This window comes from Hyperolius riggenbachi, chromosome 4 (assembly GCF_040937935.1).
Source record: "Hyperolius riggenbachi isolate aHypRig1 chromosome 4, aHypRig1.pri, whole genome shotgun sequence".
NCBI classification, from domain to species: domain Eukaryota; kingdom Metazoa; phylum Chordata; class Amphibia; order Anura; family Hyperoliidae; genus Hyperolius; species Hyperolius riggenbachi.
The window spans coordinates 401275112-401288410 of record NC_090649.1 but is presented as its reverse complement, the minus strand read 5'-3'; the positions used below and the strand labels follow the sequence as shown (position 1 = coordinate 401288410).

The 13299-nt window shown below is 42.5% G+C and overlaps 1 protein-coding gene across 1 annotated transcript in view; it reads right to left on the bottom strand.

Moving 5' to 3' along the window:
* The window catches only part of ACOXL (acyl-CoA oxidase like), a 486411-nt gene that overhangs the window by 171153 nt on the left and 301959 nt on the right, over positions 1 to 13299 (bottom strand). Inside the window, exon 14 of the mRNA XM_068232279.1 lies at positions 6592 to 6701. Within this exon, the coding sequence (XP_068088380.1) occupies positions 6592 to 6701 (110 nt within the window). The remainder of the gene's footprint in view (positions 1 to 6591; positions 6702 to 13299) is intronic.

The following is a 13299-nucleotide window of genomic DNA, read 5'->3' as shown; positions in this document are numbered from 1 at the left end:
ACAGCCTTCCTTTTGAATCTCAAGAGATCATTTGTGTGTTTCTTTCCCCCTGTTCTCATGCACTGAAGTTTCAGGCTGCTTGTTTCTTCCTGCAAACAGCTTTGCCCTTGTCTGTAATTCTTCAGTATGTGAAAGCCCAGCCAGCTCAGAGGACGATTTATCCAGCTTGTAAAAGATAAGAGAGAAGAGAGAAGCTGCCCTAATCCTAAATAACACACAGGCAGTGTGCATAGAGGGGCCTGGAAGGGGGAGTTCATAGCAGAACCACAATACTGAAGAACTTGGCAGCCTTCCAGACACAGGCCGACAAGTCTGACAGGGGAAAGATACATTGATTTATTACAGAGACAGTAAGTATAGTATATACTTAGTATATATAGTATAAAGTGCTGCAGTAAGCCAGAACACATTAGAATAGCTTTTTGAACTTGTAGGATGATAAAAAACAGGATGCAATTTTTGTTACGGAGTCTCTTTAAGCCTTTGGCAGGGTCCTCCCCCCAGTGTTTTCAACTTGGTCATGCTACCCCTTCATCGGGTACCCTTCCTGTGAACTGACTTGGACTATGTGGTCTCTAAGACTTAAACTCAGTCGAATGGTCTTGTATCCTGTACCCAGTTGTTTGTCTCGTATCCTGTACCTAGTTGTTGGTCTCCTTATTTATTTATTGTTCAGCGCTGTTGGTGTTTTAAATACAATAAATAATATGTTGAGGAAAAAAGTGCCACAAGTGTGCCCACGTCTGCAAAAACTGTAAGGTGCGTCTCTAATGTTTTGCTGGCCATTACTATACAGTTTTCTTTCGATTGATATGGCTTAAGTGATCGGCAGCAATCAACTAGCAATGCTGTTCATCAAAATATTTCTGTCGGGTAAGAAACATGTTTTTAAAACATCACTTGCAACCTCAAATATTGCATTTATGTCTAAATACAATGTGTCCAGTAAAATTACTACCAAAAACAGATGTACATATTTATTTAAGTGTTAAAACTAGAATTGTGGGATTTTACTGTTGGAGAAACTCATCAAGTTTATGAAGCAGAGCGGGAAGTCAGCAGATTCCCCCATGTGCAGCCTAACCTATGTCAAGGCAATACTCTAAAGGCTCATACACACATCAGACTATAGTCTTTGGAAACTGAAAGATCACAGACCAATCTTACCACCCTTCATGTAGTATGAGAGCCATCCTCTACACAGTCTTTTCTATGGAGCTGAACTCCACATCAGAAAAAAATCTTTGCAAGATGCTGCACACACAGATGCTGTACAGACACAAAAGATCAGTATCTGCAAAAGATCTGTTCCTGCCAAAAATCCATTCCTGCAAATTGCAATGATAGTCTATGAGATCTGCAGATCATCATACACACATGATTCAACTGACATTCATCTGCAGATCAGATCCACCAGGATGGATTTTCAGATCTGCGGATCTGCAGATGAATGTCAGTTGAATCATGTGTGTATGATGATCTGCAGATCTCATAGACTATCATTGCAATTTGCAGGAATGGATTTTTGGCAGGAACAGATCTTTTGCAGATACTGATCTTTTGTGTCTGTACAGCATCTGTGTGTGCAGCATCTTGCAAAGATTTTTTTCTGATGTGGAGTTCAGCTCCATAGAAAAGAGTGTGTAGAGTATGGCTCTCATACTACATGAAGGGTGGTAAGATTGGTCTGTGATCTTTCATTTTCAAAAGACTATGGTCTGATGTGTGTATGTGGCCTAACTCTCGCCAGGTGCTGTGCAGCATGTGAGGCCTGACAGATTCACAAGCTTCCAGTATTCACCCGGAAGATCATCCAGGTTATTTGAGTATTTCTTATTTAAACCAAAGTGAAGCACCTACTTCCCCAAATGCTCATGGACATCTTACCCAACAGTGAAGATTTGACAGTCAGGAGGGAGAAACCTGACTGTGGCTACTTCTGCATAGTTAACCAGCCGGGCGGTATGGACGAGCTCAGCTCGTCCATCACCGCCGGAGGCTGCCGCTCAGGCCCTGCTGGGCCGATTTTCATCAAATAAAAAGCAGCACACGCAGCCGGCACTTTGCCAGCCGCGTGTGCTGCCTGATCACCGCCGCAGCGCGGCGATCCGCCGCGTGCAGCGGCGAAAGAGGGTCCCCCCAGCCGCCTGAGCCCAGCGTAGCCGGAACAAAAAGTTCCGGCCAGCGCTAAGGGCTGGATCGGAGGCGGCTGACGTCCATGACGTCACTCCGCTCGTCGCCATGGTGACGAGGTAAGCGAAACACGGAAGGCCGCTCATTGCGGCCTTCCGTGTTACTTCTGGCCGCCGGAGGCGATCAGAAGAACGCATCCGGAGTGCCCTCTAGTGGGCTTTCATGCAGCCAACTTTCAGTTGGCTGCATGAAATAGTTTTTTATTTATTAAAAAAAAACCCTCCCGCAGCTGCCCTGGCGATCTTAATAGAACGCCAGGGTGGTTAATAACCAACTAAAATTGCTTTCAACAGGCGTGAAGTTCTTCTTTCTCCTTGCAAAGCTTCCTTATCCCAATGTTGATGGTCAAGGGGCTCTCCTTCTTCTCTGTGTTTACTAAAAACGAGGTAGGGGTTATCTGGGGATCCTCTTATTATTAAATAGGCTTCCAGATTCCACCAAAAGCCCCACTAAGAACTACTGCCAACCCTAGTACTGCTTCTTCCAACCCTAGTTCATGCCTTCATCCCATCACAGCTGGACTATTGTAAGGCCCTCTATTCAGGCCTTCCAAATAAGGACTGACACCACCTGCAGGTAGCACAGAATGCTGCCGCAGAACTATTGACAAGCCAACCCCACCATTGCCACATAACACCAATCCTTTGCTCACTACACTGGCTACCCATAAAATGGAGAATCCTTTTCAAAATTGGCCTGCTATCATTCAAATACCTACACAACCAAGGCCTTGGATAACTGAAGGATTTGCTGCAGCTGTGTCACACCACCCACAACCTCAGATCAAAAGGCTTTAAAAACTTGACCACCCCAAGAGTCCCACTAAAAACCTTTGGAGCCTGAGCTTTTTGTCATGCTGCTCCTACCCTGTGGAATTCCTTGCTAAACTTAATGAAGGCAGTTCCAACCCTGGACACGGTAAAATAAAAAATGAAAAGCCACCCGTTTAGTCTGGTATTTATGATAACATAACTTTTCTCCTGTACACATCACTATGTACTGATCTGAAACAAGCTTATTTGCTTTGGGTCCTCAGGGAGAAAAGCGCTTTACAAATGTCTTGTTGTTGTTGTTGACACATATGTGGCATAGACAAGGTGAAGATTGTTGCTCCTCTCTTGCAGAGTCACTATCCCTCTCCCCCCCCCCCCCACCCGCAGGATAATATTTGTCGGGTGACAAAGGTCCATGTAGAATGTACTAGCCAGCCGACACAATACAGATGCTTGGGGGGGGGGGGGGGGGGGGGTGTTTCTTTTTTAAATTTTGACACAATACAAAAGATATAAAAAACATTGATCTGAGAAGCGGTGCATGGTGCATAGTGCTGAGGACAGCTCCATGTCCAGTGTGTAACTTCAAGCATGATTGTAATGCTTAAAGAGGAACTCCAGTGAAAATAATGTAATAAAAAAAGTGCTTCATTTTTACAATAATTATGTACATTTATACATTCGGACATTTATTATATGGTGACATTTTTACTGTTGGCAGGTGATGTAGCTGCTGCAGGCTTTTTTGGCAGTTGGAAACAGCTGTAAACAGCTATTTCACACAATGCAGCAAGGTTCACAGACAGGAAACTGCCAGGAGTACGTACTCAAGAGTTTCTTGTGGGAGGGGTTTCACCACAATATCAGTCATACAGCGCCCCCTGATGGTCTGATTGTGAAAAAGAATAGATTTCTCATGTAAAAGTGGGTATCAGCTACTGATTGGGATAAAGATCAATTCTTGGTGGGAGTTTCCCTTTAACCCTTTCCACTCATTTTTTTTCCTAAAGGGAGTCGTTTCTACTCGGAGTTTTTATCTTATTTTAAAGAACACATTATAACGTTTAATTTCATACCTTATTTGGACAGTTTGGTGTCTTCTGTTGGCTGGTAGCAGAGAAGTTGGCAAAAGTATGGTACACTTTAAAGTAATTTCCTGCGTGTAATCCTGGCCTGCGTGAGCAAGTTTCGCAATAATAGGTGGTTTTTCGCCTGCCACCTGGTGTCTTCCTGTCACTGCACACTGTGCAGTCTTTGGTGTTTCTATTGGGCATATTAGCAATAAAATGCTGGATACCATTTAGACGCTCCTCCACGTCCAATGAAGAAGTGCGGCCATATCTCCGCTGAGGCCTAGAGGCTCGTTGTTCCCGAACCAACTCAAGAACTTGGTTCTTGTGGTAGCTGATATGATCCTTTGGTTCATGTGGATGCAACTGGTTGTAAATTATGAAGCTATTCACTACTGCCAGCTCCAACAACCAAAAAAAGGTCTTCCTCCACCACTTCAGTGACTTCCTGTTGAAAGAGTAACTACTGGTATAATAATCAAATCGGTCAACCGCTCCCATGTGTTTAGTATATTCTACGACTGCTGTGGGCTTCTCAACATTTTCAGTCACTCTACCTTTCATTCTTATCTGCTGTGTCATTGTAGTAGCAGGGTAGAAAGTGCTAAGCATGTGTATAATACGCTTATCCTTCCATGCCAATACCATCTCTTCACTGTCAAGTTTCCAAGCATGAAGTTCACAACTCTTCAGTTTCAATTTTTTTATTTCACTTGGTAGACCTTTACGATTGGGCATGACCGTTCCAGTTATGTGAGTTTTTTCTTTTAGTAACTCTTGTGCCAATATGTGACTGGTATAAAATCGATCTGTAAATAAATGGTATCCATGTCCAGGAGTGGCTTGTTTCAGATTTGCACAAAGATGAAGGACAATGCAAGCTGAAAATGGCAAGTCTGGCCTTGGCAAGCTTTCCGTAGTTGCAGATCCATAATACGGTTCAAACGCAAAGAGGTATCCAGTCTCACAATCAGCCATAGAAAACACTCGTAGCCCCCACTTGCTTGATTTCTGAGGATTGTACATCTTGTACTTTGATCTTCCTTTGAAACTAATTGTGCTTTCATCAATTACTACATTCCTATGGGGTACAAACAGACTTCTGCATCTTTCTTTTATATGCTCTGTCAAGTTCCTGACCTTCCAACCCCTAGTTTGAGGGCCTTCAAGACGACTGATGGGTGGAGAAACATGTAGCATCCAGTGAATCTGACTAAATCGCTCACGAGAAAAAATATCTCCAAAAAAGAGGGGGTAATTGATCCATCGAGTTGAGAAAATATCCTGGATGGATCCCCTTTCTTGCAGTGCCATCCTAAGAATTACTCCAAAGTATGTCTTTATTTCCTGCATAGTGACATCAGTCCAGCTCCTCCAGATGGATCTGGGTGAAGGAGGTTTATTTTCTAACTTCCTTTTTGCATAATCATTTGTTTCATTAATAATTTCTTGCAATAGGGCCAGTGTAAAAAAAAGTTAAAAAAACCCACTGACAGTTTCTGGAACATTAGCTGCAGGCAGTTGTACCCCTGCATTACACACAGTAAAGGGAAAATTATGCAGCAAGCAGACACTGGTAGGATAAAAGCTTGCCCATTTTCTGTGATCACCATCACCCTCCCCACTTTCAGCAGCTGCCCCACCTTCATCAACCTCATCAATATCAGTGTCATCACTGTAGCACTATTCATCATCATCATCAGTGACAGTATAGTCACGGTCATCACCAGAATCCTGCACATCTGATTCTGTGCTGCTGTCCTCCATAATCCGCTGTGCCACCTCAGCCGCTGTCATTTTTCTTTTACCTGCTGCAGAGGATGCCATTGCTCTGCTCTGTAAGGAGTCTGCAAGGAATCTTCAATAAATAACCTGGAACCTGCAAGGGATCTGCCAGGAGTCTGCAAGAAAGAACCTGCAAGGGATCTGCAAGAAAGAACCTGCAAGGGAAAAGCAAGGATTGTGGAAGAAGTAATCTGCCAGGAATCTGCCAGGAAACGGCAAAAAACACCCTGCAGAGAAGCAGCAACAAACAGCAACAAAAATGCAGAATTGATTCTGCCACTTCCTGCCAGCGCTGATCGCGCACTTCCGGTTTAGGGGAGGTGGGTACCACCTGTGTGGGCATGTAGTCTTACATGCCCACTAAACATGGGGACAGAGATCGGGCTTTGCTGGGGGCCAGATGTGCCTGCAAACTGCCGCTGAAATAATGTCCCGCATAGCGGGACATACGACAGGCACGGGAAATTTGCGCTGTCCCATTCGAGTGGAAAGGGTTAAAGTGTTTTGTTTAACCTTCCAGGCGAAGCATACCTTACATTTACATTGGTCAATATTTACAGCTTTTGTGTGACACAGAGTGGTAGAAAGTCTTGTATCTAATAAAATTGCATTGGGCACACAGGACCGCAGGACAGCCAGCCAATCAGTATTATTTAAAAGAAAATACATTTGAAATCCTTAATATGTTTCTTACTAAAAGCTCACTTTTATTTGTCAGTGTTGGCAAACAAACAAATACATTGTTCAGTTACATGATTCATAAATCATACCTTGTTCGTAGTCTGTCGCTAACAGAGCTTGTCCAGTTCCTGAGGAGACCAAAGACTGGACTTTCCTCATACTGCCTGGTGTACTGGGCAAGCAGCTCCCGCACCACCATCTGTAAAGAGAATCACATCATTACATACAGAGGCATTATGAGAAATGGATAGTTTGAACTGGATAAACATATAGTAGAACGGAGCAGATGTCTGAGCAAATACTTGTCCCTGCTGCAAGTGCCATACTGTACATATATATCTCTATACACAAAGTCTGTTAGCATTATTGGGACACTGTCGTGAAACAGAAAGTAGCTGCAGGATAACAACTCCCACTTGTCCTAAAAGCAAGACATATAAAGCTAAAAACACACAGGTAAGCAGTCAATGTCAGAAGAAGCCCCTATTATACTCTTATACTCTAAAAGCCCACAGTCCGAGAAACTAGTCCACATGAATCCCTCACCGCCACTATCATACGACCACTCCTAATGAGGCGCAACCTGCAACAAAGTTAGTAGAGTGGCAACAGGGTGTGGTGGTACGATAGTGGCGGTGAGGAATTACAGGGTACCTAAGCCAACCAGAACTTTATGATTTTTAAACAATTCAAAGAAGTTTGCACTTTTTTTTAAGCAATTTTACGCTATGGCAGGTTATTATGTTTTTTTAAGGTGATATGACAAGAGAAGCCTATAGTCAGAGGAAGTGACAGCAGAGAATCCTGATAAGGCAGGAAGTGGCCAGATGTCCCAAGTGCTGTAGACCTATCTAACTGAGGGTCAAAGAGAAAGGGTGAGCACCCATCATTTAGGGTGTGGTGGAGGGCTCACGCTGAAGTGTCACACAAGCTGCCTTTGCTAGGATTAATGTGGACTAGTTTACTGTGGGATTTTAGAGTGTAATAGTGGATTTTTCTGTCATTAAACGCTTACCTATGGTGTTTTTAGCGTGATTGATATACAGACTAGTTTACTGTGGGATTTTAGAGTGTAATAGTGGGTTTTTCAGTCATTAAACGCTTACCTATGGTGTTTTTAGCGTGATTGATATACATATTTTTTTCCTGCCACCAGTAGAGACTTATATCAGCGCAGTTTTAAGAAATATCGTGTTTAGAAAGAAATATAAAGCATCATCCAGGACAGTGAGGAGAACCACACAAATATGCCCCTTTGTCTTTGTGACCATGCGTCCAGTACAGCCGCCTCCCTCCAATAATTAAAGGGCCGTTGCCATGAAAATGGTAAAATTCTAAATATATGTAAAACCATGCATATAAGACATACAATTCTCAAAGAGTAAAATGCACTACACGTGTTTTTTTTCCTATTCCTAAGTAGCTGTGAGTTGGTAGTAAAACTGAGATCATGGGGGATTATCTCATTGGGACCTATACAAAGATGCCGACTGTCCTGCCTACTCGCTGCATACTATTTTGGCAGTTGGAATGAGAAACTTTCATTCAGATATGTCAGATTTTTGCCACCTACATTAATGCCTGGTACACACCTTGCAATTTCTCACCAGACAGATGGTTCAAAAGATAATTTCCAACAGGTTCGATCTGACTTCCGATCTTTTTTCTGATCAATTTTGTATAGACGTGATCAGAAAATCAATCAGATTAATGATCGGATATCAGATCGGACCTGTCGGAAATTATCTACTGGTCCATCTATTTGGCAAGAAATAGCATGCTGTGTACCATACATAAGTAACAGACACACAAAAAAGTTTTTATTGTTCATTTTACTTTACTTTATGTGTATGTATTTTACATTTTAAACTTTTTCAGGATAGTTTTTTTTTTTGGAAACAAAAGTAACTTTATTGAGAAAATAGAAGGACAAGGCATTTACATTCAATTACAGGCATATATGTTGCAAATTACAGATTGGAGTACATACATAACATAATATACAACTAGGGTACTTCACACCGTAGCATTACAATACCAATTACAAACTCCGTAAGAAAAGGAATGAAGAGGTTAAATAGTTTGTACCTGTTGGGTTAAGGTGAGTATGCAGCACTAGTACTTCTCAGAGGTAAAAATGGTGGAGTTAACCAGGTTATGGTGACATCATATATATGCATTAGTTACTCACAACAACATCTTGGTTTATTTACAATGTGGCATGCTTATATTATATCAGATGACTCTTGGGCAGTTTTTCCACCTGTTTCAGATTAGGTGAAACCTTTCAATAGCGCCCCTTTGTACATAGATCAGCTTTCTACAGGGCAATGAGCTATTCACTCTTTTAATCCGGTTAGCAAATGTCAGTGGTGAGTGCGTAAGCCATCTGCACGCCACCTCTGGTCTTGCAATGAACAGCACCTCCATCATAAAATTTTAAGGCCTCATCCTGGATAACACCCAGGATGCCAGGGATTGGCCCTGTGTCCATGGTGCAGCCCTTCTTGTTATGGATGAATTTGGTAACCTGCTTCCAGAATTGAATCACTACAGGGCAACTCCAAATAAGATGGAAGGCCAGTTGGCGCTCCCGCACCGATCCTGTGTAAGCTGATCCTACGTGTCGAGCAGAACTTGGATCCTGCTAAATTGAAGAATGGTGCAGAGGGGAAAAACCCAGCAGCATCTACAGCAAGTTTCAGTCCTTTTGGAGCCCACCATGACTTGTAAAACCCAGGAAGAGAAAGGCCCTGCCATGAAACAGAGAAATCAACAAGGAGCCAACCTACCAGCCACATGGTCTCAGTGGCAGGAGGTGAAGGCTAATGAAGTGGTGGCCAGGAGGGAGAAAGCAGCACGCAAGGGAGAGAGGTATGAGGGGAGAGTGAGATGACAGAGGGACAAAGTATGGAGTGGTGTGCAGCTGAGGGCAGCTCAGTGGTAAAGGATGACCATGTCACAGACAAGGAGTGGGAAACCGACAAGTAGACAGAAGTTTCTGCTGTGATCACAAAACAGAAATCTGGCAGTAAAATATCAACGCTGGCAAAGCAAAAAGAGCTTTCTCCGAATTATATACTACCTGTGGATTAAACTTGTTTTCAGGCCATTGCAATACTGTTGCAGCAAGCAGAGGGCATCAAAGAGGAGCTTGGCCTGCTGCAACAGGACATGTCAAGTATAAGGGAAAGAATTGCGGCCCTTGAAAGTAGGGTGAGCAATGTGGAGGATAGAGTTGGCCCTGCTGTTAGAAATTTTAAGTGAGTTATTGCTCACGCCATAGCAAACACTGAGAAGACGGATGATGATGAGAACAAACTCAGAAGTAATAACGTTCATATGGCTGGTTCCTTCCCCCCCAAATAAAAAAGCAGATGCCACAAGTTTTATTGAAAAATGCTTGCTTGAATTATTCAGTATGAACTCTTTCTCTAAACTGTTCACAGTGGAACGCGCACACCGTGTAACCACCCGCCCCCTCAACCTGGTGCACCTCCTACGTCCTGTCAGGACATTATGATGGGGGATGATATCTGTGTTGCAAGCTGAAATGTGAGAAGGCTCTCAGAACCGACTAAGTGCCAGCCCATGATGTCATTCCTGCAAAAGTAAGGGCTGGCTGTATATTGCCTACAGCAGTGTCTGAATTGCACACCTGAAACAAGCACATGGCAAATGCAATCGAAATTAAAATGTACCAGAGATTAAGTAAAAATTCATACATACCTGGGGTTTCCTCTAGCCTCCATCGGCGTGATAGAAATCTTGCCTCAATCCTCTGCGCAGGCATGAGGCCTGCGCATGCACAGTAAGCCCCAAATCCCAAAGTTACCAGGAGCCATAGTAGACAAACGAGGTAATGGAGGAGGTAGCGAGGGACAGATCAGGCCTAAGTGGGCTATAGGAAGCCCAGGTATGTAAGAATTTTTACTTAATTCCAGGTGTTCTTTAAAGTGACTCTGTAACAAAAATTACGTTTTTTCTACCATCCTACAAGTTCCTAAACCTATTCTAATCTGTTCTGGCTCACTGCAGCTCTTTCTACTATAACCATCTCTGTAATAAATCAATGTATCTTTCCCCTGTCAGACTTGTCGGCCTGTGTCTGGAAGGCTGCCAAGTTCTTCAGTGTTGAACTGTTCCTCTATGCACACTCCAGTGTGTGTTTTATTTACATAAGCCAGCAGCTTCTCTGCTATCTTATCAGTGATAGAAGAGAGCTGGATAAAAATCCTCCTCTGGAGGCTGTGAAAGGAGCTGGTCTGTCACATACTGAGGAATTAACGACATAGGCAGAGCTGTCTGCAGGAAGCCTGTAATGTTCAGTGCATGAGAGAAGCTGGGGACAGAAGGTAAACACACACAAGTGATCTCTTGAGATTCAGAAGTAAGGCTGTATACAGCCTGCTTGTATATGGATGTATTTTCTATGTGTGGACATGCTGTACATCAACCTACTTCCTGTTTTGGTGGCCATTTTGTTTGTTTATAAACAAACTTTTTAAAACTGTTTTTGACTACTTTTAATGCGGCGGGGAGCGGTGAAATTGTGACAGAGGGTAATAGGAGATGTCCCCTAACACACTGGTATGTTTACTTTTGTGCGATTTTAACAATACAGATTCTCTTTAAGTCAAACATCTGATCTGCATGCTTGTTCAAGGTCTATGGCAAAACTACTGGAGGCAGAGAATCAGCAGGACAGCCAGGCAATTTGTATTGTTTAAAAATAAATAAATATGACAGCATCCATATCTCACTCAGGCCAGTTGTCTTTAATGCTGGGAATACACCATGAGATGGTTCGATAGATACAACAGGTCCGATCTGATTTTCAATCGTTTTTCTGATAGATTTCTCATAGAGGTGATTGGAAAATCGATCAGTAAACCAGCTGAAAAATCTCATCGAGTATTCCCAGCACAAATGCTGTACAGTGTACAGGACAGAAGATACAAACTGAAAGCTCTTCAATATTTTTGTTCATCATGTAAAACAACTACTTTTGCTAAACATATTTTCATTTCAGTTTGACTCCTCTAATGTTCTGATCATTCATGAAACCGCAGGGCTCCTGATGGTTTTATGTGCACAAGGGAACAAGGGTTTAGAGCTCCTCCTGACCACATTAGGATTAACACCCAATATATGGTGGAGAGTGTGGATCCCCTTGTTTTTAGTCTGAGGCTAAGAAGTTACTAGCAGGACCTGGGCTGTTAAAAGAAAAAAAAAAGTAAATGTTTTTGCAGACATGGATCATTCAGTCTCCCTGACTCATCAACGTTCTCAAAGTGTGCCAACCAAAATAGTACAAATAATAATACCACACAGTAAAAGGTTAAATGGTCACACACAGGGCATTCATGAAAAACAATCCAGGACTTGGTTTTCTAAGGCCTCTCCAGTAATCTCCATGTGTAAGAGGAAATATCAGGTGTGATCCAATGGGATGGATTCATTAAAAACTTTCTGCTATTAAGAGGCTAGGATCTGCTCTCCTTATCTGTGTTTATCACTTAGGGCCAGTGCACACCAAACACCGCTAGCGGATTAGCAAACGCTAGCAGTTTTTGAAGCTGTTTTTCAGAGCGATTCTAGGCAGAGAGATTTTCTAAACAAGCCTAGCTCTTTGGAGAGTTGTTGTGTAGCAGATTTGATATTTTGTTACAGTAAAGCTGTAACTGAACAGCTTCTATAACAAAAACGCTTGGAAAACAACTTTCCTATACTTAACATTGAGGCAGAATCACCTCAGAAATCAGTAAAAATGGTGCAGTACCCGAGTTTGCGTTTGGGGAAAAAAACTAACCCCTCTGGTGTGCACCAGCCCATTGCATGACATTAGCCAAGCGGTTTTCAGCCCGCAAGCGGTTAAAAAAACGCTCAGAACCGCTTTTGGTGTGCACCAGCCCTAAGTAGTCGTGTGACTGCAGCTGCATGCAGCACTCACAGCAAGATTTTAAAAAAATAAATAAATGCCTGACAGTGCAAGTTTATAAAAAAGGCCACTCGAATACAACTGTAACCAGACAACTTCTAATTTACTAGCATTTCGAACTTCTCCAGGTGTCAAAATGACCCAGGCTGGCTGCAATCGTTTATTACATAATGACTAACATTTAGGGTACGTTCCCACTAGAGGAATGTGAATTTGTGTCAGAGAATGCATACACTAATTTGCATGTGTATATGTTCCGTTTTTTCATGCAAATTCGCATGCCTAATCACTATATTTTTTCTTTTTACAATTTTCATTTCACGATTTTCGTTTTTCAATTTTTAATTTCTCCTGTTTCTATTGATATCCGGATTCTAGTTTCCACCTCTGCGTTTTGTACTATTTTTTGCAAAGAAAATCTGCATTAGTATAGAAACAAATGGTTGTGAATAGGTAAGTTTCCATTCAATGCAAAATTTCGTATTCGATCACATGCAAGAAAAAAAGTACTGTTTCTTTTTTGGGGATAGCTTGTGTAACCTGTGCATGATTCACATATAATGCTTTTTCAATGGCATTGGATATTTGCGTGAATTGGCTTTTTTCTCTTTCTACCCAGCATGCTTATCTGTTTCCTATTCCTGTTTCCTATAGGGCAAACGTCCTGGGTAGCTGTAGTGACTGTTGTGGCCACAAGCATGCAGAGAGAAGCATGTGATCAGTTTGATCAGCTGATAGATTTGTAAGGTTCTGCTTTGCTGTGATGACTTCCTGGTTTAGGCTGGTTTCACACCAGGACGTTGCGTTTTAGGGGACGTTATGGTCGCATAACGTGCCCCTAATGCAACGCCTGGTG